The sequence below is a fragment of the Engraulis encrasicolus genome, chromosome 7 (genome assembly GCF_034702125.1).
Source record: "Engraulis encrasicolus isolate BLACKSEA-1 chromosome 7, IST_EnEncr_1.0, whole genome shotgun sequence".
Taxonomy (NCBI): Eukaryota; Metazoa; Chordata; class Actinopteri; order Clupeiformes; family Engraulidae; genus Engraulis; species Engraulis encrasicolus.
In genome coordinates this window covers 37,608,773-37,630,147 of record NC_085863.1, presented here as the reverse complement: position 1 = coordinate 37,630,147, position 21,375 = coordinate 37,608,773, and the positions used below count along the sequence as shown (strand labels likewise).

At 42.2% G+C, this 21,375-nt stretch overlaps 2 protein-coding genes across 2 annotated transcripts; both read left to right on the top strand.

Annotated features, from left to right (window-relative positions):
* The first annotated feature begins 1,772 nt into the window (after positions 1-1,772).
* On the top strand, positions 1,773-6,669 carry spag7 (sperm associated antigen 7). Its single transcript, XM_063203439.1, has 7 exons — positions 1,773-1,888; positions 2,517-2,584; positions 2,683-2,771; positions 2,935-3,019; positions 3,423-3,512; positions 3,983-4,139; positions 5,484-6,669. The coding sequence occupies exons 1-7, from the start codon at positions 1,804-1,806 to the stop codon at positions 5,603-5,605; spliced, it is 696 nt and encodes a 231-aa protein (XP_063059509.1). The 5' UTR covers positions 1,773-1,803; the 3' UTR covers positions 5,606-6,669.
* A 904-nt stretch (positions 6,670-7,573) lies between these two features.
* Positions 7,574-19,641, top strand: rnf167 (ring finger protein 167). Its single transcript, XM_063203438.1, has 11 exons — positions 7,574-7,611; positions 7,805-7,846; positions 9,128-9,268; positions 9,508-9,588; positions 10,394-10,531; positions 10,802-10,889; positions 11,642-11,732; positions 13,276-13,381; positions 15,290-15,383; positions 16,147-16,227; positions 16,949-19,641. Exons 3-11 carry the CDS (start codon positions 9,158-9,160, stop codon positions 17,443-17,445), a joined length of 1,287 nt encoding a protein of 428 aa, XP_063059508.1. The 5' UTR covers positions 7,574-7,611; positions 7,805-7,846; positions 9,128-9,157; the 3' UTR covers positions 17,446-19,641.
* The last annotated feature ends 1,734 nt before the right edge of the window (positions 19,642-21,375 follow it).

Genomic DNA, 21,375 nt, shown 5'->3' with positions numbered 1-21,375 from the left:
CTGTAAGTTCTTCCACTAAGTCCTTCGTCGGAGAGGCTGGCTGCTCCGCTTCCTCTGCTATTGGAGGTGGAGGAAGTGGCCAATCACCGTCATCTCCTGTAGGCAACACATATGCGCTGGGTTGAGGTGGCAGTGGCGGTCCAAAGGACTGGGACCAGTCATTTTCTTGCTTAATAGGACGCAGTGTTGGATGTGGGGCAGACCTCTGCAGAGAAGGAGGAGGGGCAGATGGCCACTGAGGCGGTAAGTGCGGCAGGGCAGCGCTGGTGTCGAGACGCCTGTGCAGGTCCGACATCTGTTGCTGCATGCGCTGGTTATCTTCCACAATTCTATGCAGAAAAGCCATGACGTCAGGAGCAGCTCCAGTGATGTGCTGACTTTGTGGCACAGCAGGTGTGCTCTGGTAGAGAGGGGCAGCTGGTTCAGGTAAGTAGGCAGAGTGCTGTATTCCTGATGCCTGTGCTGCACCATACTCTTCATTCAGAGCTGGAGGTGTGAGAGGCGTCATCCTGGCGAATCTCTCTGAAGCTCCCTCCATGCTATAATAGCGCTGTTGCCCTGGTAAGTAAGCTACATCATGAGGGGGATAGTTGGACCGCTGTAGGGCTGGAAGGGAGACGGCATAATCGTCCATCCAGGCTGGCTGCCTTACTGTACGGCGGGGGCGCACATCTGCAGGTGGCGGACTCCTTCTCTGGTCTGGGAACATCTTCAATAATCCACAGTGACTACACTATCCTCGCTGGGGCCTCCAATTTGTTATGATGAATGATAGTTCTTTACGGAAAGTTGTAGCCACTGTGGGGCATCGGTAAGAATGCACTTGAAGAAGAAGATGTTCCAGAGGGATTGGGTTTTATTAAATAATAAATCAGTAATTACACAGTTGTGTCATTATCTGTATGTGTGTGTGTGGTTTCTGAAAAGGGAAACAGAAATGACAAAGGAGAAATAATTACTCCAAAAATACAATGCTATAAGACATTAGCATCCATATAGCCTCACAGACAAATATGAAAATAGCATAGCCTTCAATAAGCTAAACACAAAATGCTCCATTAATAGTTCAGAAGATAGCAGGTCAAAACGGCACTGTTTCCCCTCATAATCTACTCAATAATCATTACAAATATCCGTTATACACATATCTCAACCCTATAAGCATGAATGTGCATCATATCACGATGGCAGATAAAACTGTAACATTGTAAACTCGCGGTTACCTCGCGCATAATAACTCGCGGTAAAAGTTTACTTCCGCGATTGAAATTAAACCATTGTCTACACATAAATTCTGCGTAACATTACACAATGAAACATATAAACAACAAATAAGCAGGTGTACTTACGATTCTGGACGCACACAAGACACAAGATAAATGAAATAAACTGCTAACTAAGCATATGGATGAAGCAGTAAAACATGGCGACCTCGCTCCAAACTTTCTGGAATATTACTGAGACAGGCATCGTTCACGTGCCTGCACGGAGGAGGCGCTCTCTGATTGGCTGATTCTCATACTACTAAATATCAATCTGGCACATAGTCAGACCCTTTGTCACAATACTATTTGTAGAAAAATCCCTTGCCACTTTTGAATCAGTGAGGCCCATTGGGGGAGCTTTGTCAGCATTGCCACAGTGTGTATTTGTTTTGAGGAGAAATCAGGGATGTCACTGTACAGAACAGTGTATTACTTATCATAAACTACATCTCCCAACTGCTTCCACTCAAACGCGCTGTGGGCGTTCCCGCCGAGTGCCTTTAAGAGACGTATTTCCGGTAAAACAATTCAATTCAAGATGGCAGACCTCCTAGGCTCTATCCTAAGCTCCATGGAGAAGCCTCCAACAGTCGGCGATCAAGAAAGCCGGCGAAAAGCAAGAGGTATTATCTCCACCAACCTATTGTTAGTAACGTTGCGGATTCTTAATACTAGAACATGGCCTGATCAACGAAAATATACGAATAGTCGAGCGCGCGCACAGTGCCACCCACCGTCGCCCCCTTTCTGTCGCAAGTCACGTAACAGACGTCGCTCTGCTAAGCAATCGTAGCCTGGCCGCGCCAAAAACCCCTACAGCAAAGCTGTGCCCCCGGGAGCAAATTCATTTTGCGGCCACTAGGGGCGTCTAGATTTCTAGGCTAAGCAATCGCGTTTCAGCTCAAAGTAACCTCTCATTGGTCAATGGTTTTCTCCTTGCCATCAAAACATTACCAACAGACAGTGGTGTGCATCTGCGTGCATTGTGCAAGCTCCTGGTGCAAGCATGCCTTCTATCTTAGTTTGTCTGAGTTAATAACATAGAGTCACCAGAATCATACAAATGCGCCTTGTGCATGGAGCAGTTTTGTGCCAATGAAGTCCATAAGCATGGTGGTGCCAGGCCAGGCCTACTTTCAATATCCTTGGAATGATTACAAAACATTTGCTATACATTTCAATAGTAATGGATTGCATTTCTGAAGTGTGAGCTTTGTAGAGAGTGTTCAATCCATTCGTTTTCCTCTATAGAACAAGCAGCAAGGATGAAAAAGATGCAAGAGGATGAGAAGAGAAAGAAAGCAGAATTTCGGAAAAAGGTAAACACCTGGATATCATTTTCTCCCAATTGCTTAATTCTGCAAGTTGATCCCGAATATTTCATGAAGAGTATTCTCTTCCATGCACAATCTGCCAGATGGAGAAGGAGGTGTCAGATTTCATCCAGGACAGTGCTGTACAGAAGAAGAAATATGCACCCATGGGAAAGATTGAGAGGAGTATCCTGTAAGTGTGAGGCCGCAACTCATATAGCTCTTGTCTCTTCTTGGCACAAGCTATGCTAGTGTCTTTTTTATCGGTCATATTGTAACAAGTCATCCACAATAAGATTATAAACCAGTTGAGAAGGTGCAGTAAATGGCAAGTAAACACTGTCAATTTTTCACAGGCATGATGTTGCGGAAGTGGCTGGTTTGACTTCATTTTCTTTTGGTGAGGATGAAGAGAGCAGATACGTCATGTTGTTCAAAAAGGTATTCACACTGTCACTTGAAACTTGAAAATCTTGCAGTAATATAGTCAGTATCTAACAGTGCATGCTACATTACATACATGCATGCTTTTGGAGGAGTAATGCATTTGTGCCCGCACATCATGTTTGATTCACTGTAACCGTGGGACACCACATTTAACCTGAGGGAAGTGCACTGCAACTTGAACATTGTGAAAATACCATGTTAGGTTGCTGGCCGGAATTTGATCAGTAAGCCAGCAAAGAAAAAATCCATATACTTGAAATCTTTTATTTTATGGGAATCTCTGGTCTGGAGGTCACAATGTTAATTGCAGGTTTGCACAATCACTGCATAGTGACCTCTAATCAACTCTTGTACATAATTTGATTCTGAATTCATTGGTGTGACTTGTTTTTTTAAGGAATTTGCACCATCAGATGAAGAGCTGGAAGCTTACCGAAAGGGAGAGGAATGGGACCCTCAAAAAGCTGAGGAAAAACGCAGATTAAAGGTATATAAATTCACATAAACCGTCTGCATAATAATAAACATGTTATTACCAATTTACTTCTATCATTAGAACAAGCGTATTCTTATTTTTTTTTAGCTTGGGTTTGACCAATATTGGTTTTTCTATAGCAATAGAAGGCAGAGTCCGCCAATGGCCAATATGTGCAAGGATATCGGCTGGCCGATGCTGATTATTGTCCCTGTGAACATTATGTGTATATATGTAAGCTACTTGACACCTTAATTTCCCGACGGGGATCAATAAAGTTACTCTACTCTACTTTATTTTAAACATGGCAAATATCAACCTCTGTACATCTAATTTTGTAGCATCATGTTTAGATTTTACAAAAATGAGATCCTATATAATTAGGCCAATATTTGAAAAATGAATTTGGTCGATAAAGTGGCCACTTAAGCATCTCTTCCTTCTTGTTTGCTTATTTTTCTCCCCTCTCCTCTCCTCTCCAGGAACTGGCTGCACAGGAGGAAGAGTCTGCCAGCCACTCGACGAAGAGGCCCGTGTCTCCCAACTCCAACTACAGGGACAAATACAGCCATCTGATCGGCACTTCTGCTGCCAAGGACGCGGCACACACACTTGAGGCTAATCGCGCATACGGCTGTGGTGAGTTTCGGACCTGTTAGTTTTAGTTTTAGACACTGTTGTGTCACACTTGTGGATATTTTTAATCCGTTTACATATAAATGCGGCATGTGTGCAAATGTGCGCCTCTCCCCCCAAAGGGTTACTTTTTCATTGGAGATTTCTAAAACTCTGTTTACATGCCTCCGCTATCCCCTCCCTGTCCTCCTCCTCCATAAGCTGTTCATTACCTCTATATGTCTAATATAGTACTATTATTAGTGTGTGTGCACTTTCTCACATGAACCCTGGATGCATAAAAAACATACAAAAATATATGTTGTTGTTGTTGTTGGCCGAAAACCAATGTGTTTTAAAAATATCCATATATGTGTAAACAGCTTCTGTGTAAACTGCTACATTTACACATTTTATGTGTCAACACTGCTACATTTATGGTTTGTCCTATTTGTCCTGGCACAATCTTCTCCTGAGACATCCGAGTGCACACTATCATGTGACCTTGTTAGCATGAACAGTTTCCATCTACGTGTTGTGTCGGGTTAGGCAAGACCCAAAGAACTAATGAGGTTAGAAAGTAATGTAATCGCATGCATCGCCACCAGAGGTCATGCCATTTTGCCAATGATGTATCCTTCTGTTTTTCTTGGAAGTTTAACATAGTTAATCAGTGATTCTTTTGGTGTAAACTGAAAGTGCATGCACACCTCGCTTTTAAGGTTGCACTGTCACACTTGCCTGGACCCACCCATCCTACTCTTGAGGCTCCATGAAATTTCACTTCATGGTACTCTGGCAAACCGAGCATTCTCAAATGCTTCTGTCACGCCCTATGGATGGGAGCCAATGAAAATCTAGCATTTCAAATATCTTAAGTGTGATTAGTTAAAGCGTTGTTCAGTAGCAGCAAACAAACATTTCAAAAAGGTGTAGTTCGCCACTCCTCTGAGAAGAGGATTTATAATGGCAGAATAACCAGACCACACTGTCAGTGAGGGGTTTAAAGGTCGCAATAGCCAAGCTACTGTCACACTATTGTGAGGTAAATGTTAGAAAGGCTGAAGTTTTAAAGAATGTTATTTTCCATAATGCAGGATCACTGACGTTTACACATCAGTGTGCAGGATTTTAGAATCTGTTGTCATACACCGTCTTTCACAGAGTCTTCACATCACCCTTGTTAATACTAAAAGTTCAGAAAACACACCACACTGAATACTGTTCTTTTCTCTTTTTTATGTCTTGGAGTGAACATTTAGTATTGATGAAGATGTCCTGCTTTACACCTGCACCTGGACTACTGAGGGCTTCCATGTACTTTGATCACCATTGTTAATGTTGCAATGTCTTCTGTTTTTCCTCCAGTACCTGTGGCGAACAAGAGGGACACCCGGTCTATTGAGGAGGCCATGAACGAGATCAGGGCCAAGAAACGACTGAAGAAAGATGATGACACTGGAGCAGGCAGTAGTAATCCTAGTGTGTGAGCAAAGGAAAGAGAGAGAGTGTGTGAGTGTGAGTGTGTGCGTGCGTGCGTGCATGGGTGTGTTCATTCTGCAGACCTTAGAGACGAATCTATCATTTAAAAAACAATACGATTTCTGAGCAGTGTTAACCTGTAGAATAGGAAGATGTACACAAGCAATTATGCAACCAAATGTCATCGTTTGAAGGCAGTTGTACTGTATAAGTTGGAGTGCCTTTCCATGTTGTAGAATGGATGAATTGATGGATGGATGGATGGACAAAGTGATTATTTGCTCGGGGTTAAATATTAGAAAGGCGGATGAGTCACAGCGCTGATTTATTTAACTCAGAGGAAGTCACTCACTCATCACAGTTACAGTACATGGAGGGAATACTCTGGTTTCAAACAGAACATTTCCAGTATTCACATTAAAGCAAGTTCCGGAATATTCCGTTTACATGTGTGGAAGAGCAGCAGCGTGCTACCGGAATGCGGCCACATTCAGAATGCAGAAAGACTCACCATGACTCCTGTCCTGTGCAAGCGGAATACTTCCAATATTCCGTTTGAATCCAGAACATTCCTTGCATGTAACTCCGCTCATTATGACACAGTAGTTGGATAGGGTTTCATCCTGATTGAATGTCAGCTGGCTCTTCTTCCAACTGTGGTATTGGCTTCCTATGTGTTCACCAAATCAGTGAGCCACCTTTAGTACAGTATATGCCCCTGTTCCACTGCACTGTGTTAAGTCATTCTGTAATGGCTAAGACCCTGAGGAGTTCTGTGTGACGTAGAGCACCTCTTTTAGTTACATGTGTATATGCCCTGTAAAGTGTTTTGTGTATAAAAATGTCACAGGCCCACTGGATAGCAAAAGCGTTGTGTGTACTGTACCATACAGCCATCCTGTAGTTTATGTGTCCGCTACAGTTTTATCATCAAAGAAGAGGAATGTGTGTGAAGGTTTTTTTTTTGTGGTTTGTTTTTAATTAATGAGTTGTGACATTCTTATTGGATTTTATTATATGTATTTAGGGTTTTGTCTTCAAATAAATGCTTTCCGAGTCCATTACACAAGTATGTTGTGTCATCATGTCTCCATATTTTTGTATCCCTTTTCCCAAGAATTTGTCTTTGTTTTAGGATGATGTAGTAGCAATCCTTATCAAATTGTATTTGAGGGGAAGAGAGCTCAAATTTCAGACCCATGTCTACAGTCGGGGCCGGATTAAGATGGACTGGGGCCCCTAGCCTACAGGTTGTTGTGTTGCCCCGGAAGGAACATTTCACGACAAATTTACATAGACAGTGTCATAATTACCAGCTAGGAAGTAAGGATAGCATCTCTACCAACTGTACTCAACACGACACATGAATTATTTAATATTGCATCTTGTCACAATTTCCCACTTTTGGCCAATCAGGTGGGGGTCTAGGCTGCAGCCATATTTAGCCTGTGCATTAATCCAGCCCTGGCTAGTAGCCTACACACTCTGTGCGAAGTGAACTTCAGTAAGTCAACCAATGACTGTCGTTGTGTGTTTTTAAACATGTTGCTGCTACCCAAAGTAGCAAATATTGTTCTGAATTTATTAGTTGTGTCTGTGTGTGTGTGTGTGCGTGCGTGCGTGCGTGTGTGTGTGCGTGCGACTGAGTAGGTTGCCTTTGCTTGTTGGATGATATCCATATGTGATGTAAAGAGTCACACAATGTATGAATTATTATTATATGTAATATTATATTGGACACAGACCTATATATAAAATTGTTTATCTACTTGTCCACTATGCTGTGTTTAAATGTTGCGCACATGACGTCTTGAACAACTTGAACTTTTATCATAACTATGTTGCACTTTTATTATGTCAGCCATTCTAAACCGGATTCTACTTCCTCTCAATGCTGAGCTCCAAGTTTCGCGATATTTCCAGTGAGAGCTTTTGCCTGCCAAATAATCGTAAACACGGGCAGGGAAGAGGAGTGCGATGAGAACAGGGAGTTCTGTACATGCAATGTCGATAAGTATGTGGATAGCATTGTCAGGCGACTAATTTATATATTTTCTTTATGTGGGGAAGAGTTTATTGACGCTGTATGGGCAAGCTTCGTTTTAATTGTCTTTACTCCGCGAATCGAGTTCATTTAGCTATTATACGTGGTTGGTTAGCCATAGCCAACCTTAGCTAACACCTAATTACAACTCGACTCCTTTCAGACAGCGCTTGGACTTTTGGATTTTGGACGGTAACAAATCCTAGTAAGTACATATGTTGTTTTATTGAACGTTTCTTGAAGCACAATTTAATAATTTGGTGGATCACCCAGCTGGGTGGCCCTGGTGTTTGACCAGTTTATTTTTTGTAGTGTTTGCATTAGCTTCGTTCTTGGTTCTTCACTAGGAGCTCGTATGACTGTAGCAGCAAATATTTGCGTTTTTAAACGGCAAACAATATTGCCCAACAAGGCACTGGGACCTCTGATGAATGTAACAACCTCTTATACTAAATATGGGTGCATACCGGTAGTTTGCTTTTCATGATTTGTATGTTCACGCGCGCAACTTGTATCGATTAAGATTTTGCAGAATAACAATATAATAATACTGCCATGCTCTCCTTCTTAAAGTTGACAGTGCATGACGTGAATTTTACTCGTATCTGGTCGGGAGGAGAGATGTCTTTCGACGGCCCTTATGTCTTTGGAAATATTCAATCAGGCCGTAGTCTTGTCAAGCTATGATTTCCCCCTCCTGAGCCGCCTAGTTGAACTAAGCTTTTGGGAACAATGGCTGTGGAAGTCTGTTGCTAGATAAGCAAGAAGATCAAGCGAGAGATTTGATGGGCGTCATTTGCTGCTGTACTACATAGAGATATGGATGGCATTCATCAGCCTCACTCATTAGGGCACGTGAAACTGAAAGAAAACTGGCCGAGCTGCATACCGTATTTCAGGCTTTCGGCGCACAGCTACTCGGGAAGTAGGCTATAGGCCTTTGGTAGTTACAGTTTGGTGCTGATGGTGTTATACATCCATTTCCTCATAGACATAAAAATAAACAATTGTTCTTTAAAATGCAGTTGTTAAGAGACTGAGATTAACTGTGTGTGTACAGTCATGATCACATTGCGGTAGGGCCTACTCTGAGGGGCGTGTGAACTACTTAATCCTTGACCTCATCCGTGAGGCAATGATGTCTTGTGGTCCAAGAGTCTTACCTCTCAGATTTAAATAGACCGACTACCAGGTCGGCTTGCCGCTGAGTTATCACATGCTATGAATATTGTACTGGAAAGATAGAAGGTACACTGTGCTGGCAACAGAAAGTGGCCGGTCCAACAGAATATTGTTCATGTATCACCTGGAAAGAAATTCAGATACTGTATTCGATTGCCAGCTCTACAGCTTAACACATGTAACTGCCGTGGTAAACGTGTGAAATAATATATGTTAAGAGATGTCCAGAACTTTTGTGAAACTTTCTGTTGTTTGAAACTTATTGTAAACAATCTCATCTGTGTCCCCTGTGCTTGTCCTTCAGAGTGAGCCTGTCCCCCATCCCCGGGTCGGGATGCTGCGCCTGGGGCCATTGGCGTTGGGCATGAGGGCCCCCCTGGAAGTGCTGGCTCTGGGCCTGTGCTTCATGCTTACCCCCACCCCCTCACACTCCTACATCTATGCGGTGAGCTATCCTGTAGCCAACATGTCTTGTAGTCACAATGTTTTGGTTATGAACATCTGATGTTATTGCATATTGAGTATAGTACGCTGTATTGTTTTCTCCTAAGTTATGAATATGTTTTTCTGTGTTGTTTTCTTTTGTTGTATTGTTTTAGATGTGTGTGTTTCTTTTTAGTTCACAAGGAGACAGCGCTGTTATTGTGTTTTTTAATGCTTCTTTTTTCCGTTTCATCCTCACAGCACTACAGCAATATGACACCAATGTCATTTGAGGATCGATCTGCCATGTTTGGTTCCCTCTTGCCCATAGAAGGGCTCATGGTAAGAGATGCTCAAAATTGTTTTGCTCCCTTATCAGTTGTAACTTTGTCTTCCATAGTCGCCATACCGTGGAACTATGCTACAGTATGCTTAACTATTGCAAATATGTGTTCAGTCTTTACAACTCAACCCTGTACCTTAATATATCAAAGATGGTTGAATAATGTCATTTAAAGGTATACACAATAAAATCGTCTTAGTCCATTATGAGTCTGACAGGGTTTAAACAACCTTCACTCTCTATAAGAACATTAATGTCAAGTACAGAACCTTGGTATGAAATTAACAGTCTTTAGTGTGGGTGTTGTGATCAAGGTTCAAGAATCATTTATTGGTCCTGAAGGTCCTTTGGACGTTCACAAAAGTTGCCACATAATTCACAACACATGACGGATAACAAAACAACGTGCAGGCCTACAGTAATGTGCAAGTATTATCATTACAAGTGTTATGTGCAAGTGTTATCATGACAAGTCCAGTATTCCCTGCAGAAAACGTGTGGGTCAAGGTGGTAGGGGGTAAGGCTGTGTCAGAGACATGTGAATATCATCGCTTGAAAGGACATGTGGTGCAGTTTTATTTGAAACATGATAGGAAAAGCAAAGCAACTGGAGTAATTTCACTCGCTGTATACAAGTTTATTTTTTTCAGGGAACCCAGTCAAAGTGGTAGGTGATTGTTTTCAAGGTGGCTGCCTGTACTGTAAAGCACTGGGGGAAACCCTGAAGTCTTTGCTGTGAATGGACCTTAATCTTCTTTGCCTCTGTTTGCCTCTCTCCATTGTCATGCACCCATGTCTCCCCAGGGTGTTTTGGTGGAAGCCCGACCTCAAAATGCGTGTACACCCATCGACCCTCCCCCACCTTCCCCAACTCCCAGCGATGCCAACCTCACTAAGTACATTGTGCTCATCCGTCGCTTCGACTGCAATTTCGACATAAAGGTCAGTGATTGAAGATGATCATCACCTCGTTTGCACTGCATGTGTGTCAAGTACACAGTTGTAAAAGGTCTCTTTGATTGAGTCGTTATGGATTGTTTTGATGAAGGCTGTTTTTTCCCCCTCGTGTGTTTCTCTGTTAAGTAGATTAGATGAGATGGGAGAGCAGAACAGGCCTTTTCATGTGGATTGATTTGCCCAGAGGTTGTTGTTATGGTTGCTGAATGGTCTTGAGTTGAGTCTTCATTCATTGTAATGTGTTTCCCCCCTCAGGTTCTTCACGCTCAGCAGGCTGGGTTTAGTGCCGCCATTGTCCACAACATGTACTCTGACATACTCCTCAACATGAACTTCAGCAATGGTGAGCTGAGGGAGTGTGACTGAGACTGGGAATGTGACTGATGAACCTAGCATTTGGCAAGGTTGCAGGCTCACAGCTATATTGGACTATGTCAGTAAGATAAGATGGAGAAAAATCATTCTTTAAAAAGTGAGATTGAATAAGATAAGATAAGATAACATGAGAAAAATACGTCTTATGGAAGAACTTCTATCTAGTGGTTGTTTGTATTTGATTTGCTCTCCGCCTAATTTGAATATTCACCTTTTCGTTTGTTTAAGTCCTACTGCTTTATCTTATTGGGCCAACTTTGTCTATAAAATAAACAAAGGACATAATATGACATTTAATATGGCATTAAAGGGACACTGTGTGAGATTTTTAGTTGTTTATTTCCAGAATTCATGCTGCCCATTCACTAATGTTACCTTTTTCATGAATATTTACCACCACCATCAAATTCTAAGTATTCATTATGACTGGAAAAATTGCACTTTTCATACATGAAAAGGGGGATCTTCTCCATGGTCCGCCATTTGAATTTCTAAAAATAGCCCTTTTTAGCTGCAAAAATGACTACTTGGATCATGCTAGGAAATATGTGTTTATTACTTAGTAAACTTTGATGCAAAGATCAAATTTGGCAATAGGCAGCCCAGTTTCAATGAGCATCATAGTGGCAGGACCTCTTTTGACCATTTCCTGCACAGTGTCCCTTTAAAGCAAACGTGCATCGCCAAAGTAGTGAGTGAGCTGTCTGTCTTCTTTTGCAGTAACTATTGCGGAGGAGATAGAGATCCCTTCTGTCTTCACCAGCTACTATGCATCCCAGGTCTTGCGTAACTTCATTATACCGGAAAAGGGGTGAGTGTGATGTCATCTGTGTAATGCTGAGCTGTTCAAGTAGGATGCAGTCATTGTTTGGGAAGGAATGAGGTGAAAGCCCATACGGCTAGAGCAGTGTGTCATTCAATTGGCAATTTGCTGTATGCCTATCTGATTCAGAGGTAATCACATAAGTGCTTCACTTTCCTGGCATTATGGTTGCTTTTCCATTTATTTTGCTTCTTGACATTCTGATCAGATGAGATCGCATAGTCTCTTACAGCGTTTTCACACCTGGTCCCTTTCAGCCACCTAAGCAAACTCAGAGTAATGACTCAGCATTTTTGCCGCATATGTGAACGCTCCAAAGCATACCCAAACCCCTTGGAAGTGAACTGTACTGAGACGTTGGTTGATGTGGTCTCAGTTCGGTTCGCTTAAGAGTTCTGCCAAGTTACACTTGCCACTATTGTAATCACTTAAGGAGGGCTCTAGAGAACTGAGTGTGATGAAAAAGAAGAGTGACACACCATAAAAGCCTACCAGGATCAGAAAGATCAGCCAGTTCTTTTTTGTAATACAATATGAACAAAAACAGAACTGAGTTCTTTTGCTGTCTGTTCGCTTTTTGGTCCACTTAAAGAGGACTGAGTTTGGTTCACTTAAAGGGGACCAGATGTAAAAAACCCTATTAGACATTGGTGATCTCTTTAAGATTTGAGATTGGTGTATGATGATGTACTTTACAAATACTATTGCTATTGTTATTCCAGACATTGGGGGTTGTTAAGAGCTTTCTCTGGGTCTAGCAGGGGTTTTCCCCAGACGTGGCACTACTTGGAGCCTGTGATTAATTCTTTGTTTGTATGTTTTTCTTATTATTACAAAAGAAAGCTACTGCTAATGCTGGTCTTCCAGTGGCTCGAGTCTAAAGTCTGCTATTTGCTGCACCTCCTGCATTATTGTTATGTTGAACTGGATGCCTAAATAGAATAGACATTTTCAGAACTCAATGTGTCTCAGACATGCCATTGGAAAATGTAATGCCTCCAATGGGTGAAATTCCTATTTCCCTGATCATTTTGGTGTAATTATCGAAGTGTAATTGTCTACTTGTGTGTTTTCCAAGATTTGTTTACATTGTTCCTTCCACCTAACAGTTATTTCTATGGCAACTACTGTCCAGTGACCTCATAATAAAGAGAATAGAGTACAATATATTTGGTGAAGATATCTCAACCATTATTACCAGTCACTGCACCTTGCATATTGCAGTGTGGAAAAAGATGGGCAATTAGAGTGGCCCACTCTGGCTGCTGATGGGAACAAGTCCCCTCTATCAGCAGCCCATTTCCTCCACCAACCACACATTTCTCATTCAGGAAGCTTCAGGTCCATGTATGAAAATGCTTAGCTCTTTGACTAGCTGGCACACCATGATGCTGGCCAGTGCGGCCCTGGAGTTGGCGATTAGCGGGGCAGTGCTGTTTCTGTTGGTCCTTGTCATGCGCGAGCCAGATGCTGTGGCTCTAGTGGAAAGTAAGACCTTGAGGAGACTAATATGGGTGTATATGGTGTGCAGGGCCTACGTCATCCTGAAGCCAGACTTCCCATTCCCACTGGCCTACTACCTCTTCCCGTTCACCGGAGTGGTTGGCATGATCATCCTGGTCATGATCGTAATAATGGTGAGTAACTCTTCTGAGGTTTATGTGTTGGCACTACTTAAATTGTCAGTTTGGAGAATTGACATTGTACCAAATCAATTTTGTGTCCTCAGTTTTCTTCATATAGCCCGGGAATGTGGCAACATGAGAATGCTGTGGCCTACGCACACCATGTTAATGGGTGGTTGACGTTTAAGGGCGTAACGCCAAAAAAAAAAAAAAGTTTTTCCAATTCCTGAAAAAATTGGAAAAAAATAAAGCACTTAGTGGTCCGTGGAATTTTGCCTCATTTTTGCCATTTTTTTAGAAAATGTGTCCTGCATCAACACATTTCATAGGCATGTCACACCACAGGAAAATGAAGTCGCACCACAGGAAATTCACTGCATTATGGCCATTTTAATCCTTTTGTATACATGACTGACATCTGAGCTCATGCTAACTTGATAATGATATTGTGTTTAATCTTAATATGTGTTTTCATTTATTGAAAAACTTTTTTTCCTTCTATAAGAGCAGTCACACCACAAGACACCATAAAATGAACCTAAGCATTGAGTGACAGAAACATTGCAATATGAAGACATATTAAGAGGTTAATAGTCACCTTAAGCTTCCACAGCACTCTCCAATAACTGAGGTACTGACTGGTTAGGAGTCAGTCTTTAAGACCCTTGTAGTTGGCCTTGCAGCTGCCCGTTCACAAACATTGACATACATGTCACACGAAATTGAACTTGTAGTTAATTTTACTGACTTGAGTTTTTTTTCACATCCACATATCTTAATATGAAGTTAATGTTTATGCAATCATGCCAAATGCTTCATACATTATTCAAAATGTTGTTGGTTAATTTATATATATATATTATATTCCAGGTTTCATTAATGTTACAGTCACACCGCAGGATATTTGACATATAAACCTTTACATAAATCTTAACAAAAATGTTTCTTCTCATCAAAGACTAATATGAAACATAATGTATCACATCTTCTTCATTGACATTGACATTTGTTTTTTAAAGGAAAAATAACTGTTTTGTAGGTTTTTAACCAATGTTACGGAAAAACAAGGCGTCACGTCTCCCACCCAAATACATGTGCCACTCCATTAGGAGACAAAAGTAGTATGTTTGCTATTTTTAACAGGATTTGACATTAACTTTTTTTGCTCACTTGCCACTGTGGCTAGGGGCTTTCCCCAAGTCACTAGCAATTTAGCATTTCCACATGAAACCGCTTTGTAATCAGTGACTTGATGCTGTATGACTACACTCAGAACTTTGCTCTAAGCCAGATAATGAAGCAAGAAGATCAGTGCACTGCTATTATTGTAACATTGCTTCCTACATGAAAATAAATCCGATGACTGAACCGAGTAACTGAGGAACTAAGTTTTTGATGCAAAAGAGCAAACAGAATATACATGTAGGCTACAACTCTGATATGACAAACCCCAGAATAAGATGCCTGCTAAAATGGCTAGTGACTACAATAATAACTATCCACAGTTAAGTTTTCTCATCAGCTACATATTTATTAGTTTGCCGGTGCCAATGTCAGTCCCAGAATCGTAATTGTATATGTGGTGAGCGGACTGCAGTTTTTATTTAGCTTTATAATGTGCTGAGTTGGTTCTGAGAGGGCAAATAAATTGACTTGCAGTTTACCGTCACCCAGTCTGCTAGGTATAAGCCAATTATCTGTCCATCTTTACAATGCTCTCTGACAGGATAATCCCTTTTTTTCTCCTCCCCTTTCCATCATGGCAAGAAAGTCAGTCATGTCTGTTTACTCCCAGCATTGCTGTGCATTGGAATTAAAGAGTAGTGCTGGCCTCTGTGCACGTGTATGCACGAGAGCAGCATGCCAAGATTTATTGTTGCTATGGTAACATAAATTTGCCCTTGCCTCCCGTTGGTCCAGATTGTACGCTGTGTCCAGTACAGGAAGAGGCTGAGGAAAAACCGGCTCACTAAGGAACAGCTGAAGAAGATCCCCATTCACAAGTTCAACAAAGGTTAGACATGCACTCCCCCCCATTGCATATCATTATATATACATATGTAACGATGAATGCTGAAAGAGATAAATGGCTTGTTTTCATATAAGTTGACTGCTGAAGTTTTTTACTTTGTGTCTAATATAAGGAAGAACACGCATCAAATTCCTATTTCTGTTTTTGTGATGGCTGACCGATCCCACTTCCTAATATACACAAGCTTCCTGTTTTTATTGTTTATAGTTGACCAGGAAGCTGAGCCATCAGTGTAGATGGACTATCCTTACTATTTTGCATGCTTACAAAGTTACTTGTGTATTGGATTTCTAAATTCAAAACATTTTTGTGACAGTGCATAAGCAGTCCTATTGCTAATGTTGTCACCTGGTTTCTGCAGTGACCTGCTTAGTAGTACTGCTTAGTTTCCTGTGTTGGTAGGGAAATGGTTTCTCTGAATCAGCTAATGTCAACTGCCGCTGACACAAAAAACCCTGCATTCTGTGCAGACACTGCACCAGTGCTTGTAGATCTCTGTGAAGCCAAAGACGTGCAATCCAATCCGTACGGAGCAGATTGTCAGTGTGTCTTGGTGTCAGTGTCATTGTTTGCGCCTGTTATGCAATGTGTGTTGAGTAAGAGGCCTTTTTAATTTGGAACAGGCTTTACACAAACCTTGAATTGCCTAATGACCCCAAAAGCATTAATTGCTTGACCGAGTTTTTTTTATATTGCGCCCGACCGTCACAGTAATTGGGTTGAATTGAATTGTGTGTCCCACCAGGCGATGAGTACGACGTGTGTGCCATTTGCTTGGACGAGTACGAGGAAGGTGACAAGCTGCGCGTCCTGCCCTGCTCACACGGTAAGTGTGTGTTTTGTGTGCGCGCCTGCGCGCGCTCGTGTGTGTGTGTGTTTGTGCGCCTGCACAAGGCTGCTTTGCCAAACATTTGTGTTTTTCCCAATAATCCACTGAAGCAGAGCTGGGAGTGTGTTATCAGTGTGTGTTATGTAATGGGCTTAGAGCTGCAGCGCTGGTGGAGCGCTGTGAAGGCTGGCTGTCCCCTGGCTTTAGCACAGAGCTGCTACTGCTACTGCTGCTACTGCTACTGCAGTGCCTGAGTAACAATCACAGGCCCTGTGTCTCCAGGGGGAATGGCGCTGTGTTTTATGTTTGCATCACCTGCAGGGTGCCATGTTGTGGTCTGTTGAGTAAGTCACAAGTCCATGTAAATCAGGGATGTCGATCTCAGGCCCGGGGGCCACATGTGTGTCACAGGAATATGAGGGTGCCCAAGCCAGTGAAACCGGTCACAGTCATCATGTGCAACAAAATATGTGCAGGCACATTTTAACTATGATGGGAATCTGTTTGTGGAATTTAAATATCTGAGCAAGAAGTGTGTGTGTCCACAATTTTAGGCCTTTTTTTAATATTCAGTTTGGCCACAGACTGCATTCTAGATTTTTATTTTGGCCCTTGGTCAATTTGAGTTTGACACCCCTGATGTAAATGGTAGCAGTTTAATCTCTTTGCGGTGATTATCAGATGTTCATTTTTGTTTCTGCGTCTTGTTGTTTCCCAGCCTACCACTGCAGGTGTGTGGATCCCTGGCTCACCCAGACCAAGAAGACGTGTCCCGTGTGCAAGCAGCGTGTGACGCGGCCCAGCCCCGAGCACGCCGAAACCTCCGACTCGGAAGAAGACGCCGGCTCTCGCACGGACGAGGAGGGGGCCGTGGGGCCCGGCGTTCTGGTGGTGCCGACCAACGAGCACAGCTCAGAGCGGACGCCGCTGTTGCGCTCCAATCCAGCGTCTCCGCTCTCAGTCAGCCCGCCCCCTGCCACCTACGCTTCCACCATCGCCACGGTTAGCGCCGTCACCACGGTGACCACCGCCCAGTGCCTGACGCACACGCCCCAGCGCGACTCCCCTCTGCTGGGCTACGATGGCTACTACTCGCCCCAAGAGGACACGGATGATGGTGATGATGACGAAGACGAGGAGCTCGAAGTGGATCATGGACACCCGTCAGACGATGACACAGCACAGCTCATTGGCCGAGGGCCGGTGGGCGTCTGAGAGCAACCGCAAAAACGGATTCGCGATTGGAGAGCGTTAGTAAAAACAACCCTTTTTATTTGAAGGAGCCCCAGGGGTCTGGTTCACTTTTTTAAAGTTTGTTTTTATGTTTAGTTTTTTTGTTTTTTAAGAATTTAAAAAACATCAGCTTGGCTTGGCGAAAGAAAACAAAAAGCTGACTATTTTTTATTTCACTATTTTTATTTTTATTTGCTGTTTAGCAAACCCTAAAATCTTGTCAGCGAGACTGACATGCTTCAATAATACTGTTAAAAGCTGATGGTGACACTTTGATCATTAAATGGCTTGTTGCTTTTTGTAAGAGGAAGGTTAAAACTGTTGCTATATTTGAATAAGAGCCGAGCTTTGCTGCGGGTCCTCTGTGTACACCCCCTGTCAGTTATGTAGGAAATGGGGTGGGAAGAATATAGGGGGGTATGTTTTTAAAATCTCCTTTATTTTAACCCATCCCTTTTTAAGGTGGCATTTAAACACCTTGTAGTGGTAAATCTTTCTCACACACATTAGCTGCGATCTGTTTTACTCTCTCACCCTGGCTTTTTCTCTCAGGCAAGCAGACCGCACAAACTACCGCACATGCAAACACGCTCAGATGTGTGCATCTTGTGCAATATGGACGAGTGGCCAGTCATATTGTGTCCACTAACACGAGTCTGTTCCCAACGCTGTCATGTATGTGCAATCATCTACCCTCTTTCCAAATGTATTAGTCACTCCAGAGAAACAGAAATACAATTTGTAATGCTCTGACCTTGCTAACTGTTGCACCATTGTTCAGCTATTTGTACCTGTTTTTGTTTCTGTTTTTTTGTTTTATTGTTGTTGTTTTTTTAAATTGCAGTAACTATCATTGCGTCATACTCGTCTGTTACGGTGGTTTTGTGTTTTTAATGCTACGCCATTGTCGATGATGATCATGATTTTTATGTTAAAGTCTCACTGAGCGCCGTGACATGCACAGAGTATTCCGGTTTCAAACAGAATATAATCTGTATTTGGTTTAAAACAATTTCTGGCATATTCCGTTTACATGCGTGGAGCAGCATTCTGTAACCGCAGTGTTTCCGGCCACGGCCACATTCGGAATGAGTAGAATTTACATGACTCGTGCACAACCCGAATGCTGCTACCATTCCATTTAAAATGAGAATATTCCTTGTGTGTTATTGCGCTCAATGTTGAACTTTCAAAGCGAAGCGCTGATCGTAGGTCAGGGTAAGTGAGTGAGTGAGTGTGAGGGACGATGTGTCCACTGCAGTAAGAGTGCACTACACACACACACCACACCACACCACTTAACTGTCTGTCTCCTCAGCTGTTGAGTCAGGGCTGTCATTCCCTCCCTCCCCTAAACTCTCATTAACATCCACTGTCTTGGAGATCATCTAGCTTTTCCTTTTAAAGTAATGGAATGTCGACATGTGAAGGGACTATTCTCTATAGCGTTAGTAGGTCATTTTATATATGGGTGCCGCACATTTGCTCTGTGTGTGAATGGTTTACTCGGCCTCGCATTTATAACACACGCTTTGTTTGGTCATACATACATTGTGGTTAAATGGTCTTTCTGTCAATATATTCCAAAAAGAAAAAAAGCGCTCTCATGTCTCTGCTTTAGTACAGTCAAAAGTATGATTTTTTTCTCTGCTGCTTAAAACGCATCTAAACCCGGTCATCAAGTTGTGTCTGGTTTTGGGGGTTCCTATAATGGGAGAGGAGGGTCACGATGCCCTTAGTTGGCAGTAGTTATTAGTTGTCACCTTTTAAATCTGTTATCCATTGAAAATCATCGAAAGCTATTTGAATGTGTGTAGTTTCTACTCAAATTGATCTTTGTGTTAAAAAAAATCTGTAAATATTATATATATTTTTAATTAAAAGAGTTCCTGTCAAAAGGTCAAACCTTGCGAAAGTCAAGGTGTAAGGTGTACTAAAATAGAATTTGAAAGGAAATGAAAGCACATTTGGATAATGTTAAAAGCTAGGTATCTGTAGGATCGTCTTGACAACCACACCCAGAGCGGGGACCAAGTTTTTGTTATATGAACATTTGCCGATATTTCCCCCCCATTTACCATGTATGATCAATGTTGTGTCTTTGATGCCTAACTTTGCTGACAGTTTCTTTAGGGGATGTACTTTCCTTACCTTTGTGCCATAAAGAAAACAATTTTACCTATTTGTTTGTGGGGTTTTATTTTGTGATTTTCTATAGTGTTCTATAGTACATTTTTCATATGGTGTACTAAAGATGTAGATATGAAGTCATGCAGTATAGACCACCCTGTTATCGTATCGACAAAAAGAGTTCCCAAGGTAGTTTTACATTGTTATCTAAAAATGATATGTTATAATTACGAAAACCCTGTTGAGAATAACTGTAACTCAAACACTCTTGAAAGAGTAAATCAGTGTCTAGGAGAAGGGAACTCTCTTTGTTTCCAAAGTAGAGCCAGCATCCAGTAGGCTGTCTTCTTGTATATCCCCCCTGGGTCTACCTATTCTGAGTTCTGACATGACAAACTGGGCACCTCATCGTACTTGTAATGTCTTGTAAAGGACTTATCGAAATCAAGTACACTGGTCTATAAATCATTATATAGGTTATGCTTTCATTGTCACCACCACACTGCGCTGACAGCTGTGGTTTATTTCCTGTGATGGAGGAGTAGTACAGTGTATTCTGTATAATCTGCGACTGTGAGGGGGGCCCCTTGCGCCAAAGGGGGGAGGTTGACATTAGGAGCAGTTGGTCATCCGTGGATCCACTCCATATGGCATGTGGGGCATGGTTCAAATAGCTCCACTGCACCACCGGCAAGACTTAGACACCGGCTCCTAGACACACATACACACTCACACAGGCCAGCACAAGGCAGGTAATGACTGATTTTGGTTCTGATTCTAGATGTCTTTTTTTCAGTGTGTAATACAAGTCCTCAGTTATTCTCTAGTTCCATTCCTACCAAAGGGTGTATTGGTGTGAGGACTATCTGAAGCACTACGGTACAAAAAAATGTAGTCGCGAAAAATCATTGCATCATTGAATGTTTACTGAAGTGAAAAAGCGTCAGCTTTTAAGGTCAAGTGTTGAACCCTAGAGCAAGCAACTGCATTAACTCCACAAGCCTGCTGAATTGATGCCATTTTTTTCTTTTAAGTGCCACTATTATGCATTCTCAAGCCTACAGGGTGAACTATAAAAAGCCTTTTGTTATTGTGTGCCTGGCCATAAAAACAGCAAATGTACACAACTGTACTACTGTGTCAAAGCTTGCTGGGTTTAGAAAGCGTGCTGTACTTCAGCATGGGACTACATTAAGACCACATTGTGTGTAACCGCCGATGCAGGAGGGAGGTGGTATTTTAGCTGAATACTCCACGGAGTGCTGTGGGCATACTCTTAACAACCATGATATGGGATACGTAAGAGAGAGAGAAAAAGAAAAGGTTAGTATATTCTAAGTGTGCTCCCAGAGCATCAGATGGACATACCAAGAGGAGCTGGAATGGAAGAAATCTGGTGTAAATAATGTGTTCACACACATTGGATAGTGTGAATTAGAAAAACAATTATTGTCAATTAAGTGTGTGTATGATGGGTAAGCCGCACACACAGATTGTGTTACTTTTTCGGCTTCTGGATGTCATCATTCACTATGCCTTGGAAGAGCCCCTGAGAGAGTATCTACTGTACTTGGTGTTCTCCTGGTTACCCTGTGGTAAGGGATGAGGGTTTTGCACAGCAGGGGTTGAGAGTGGCTGAGTACTGATCCCATATTCTAGTAGTCAGGTACTGGTAAAGTGATAGTAAGGTATTTAAGGCTTTAAAAATTGAGAGGGGACTAAAATAGAGGGAAAAAATAGTTACAAATAGTTTACCTTTAGGGGGATGCGTGTGCCTGTGCC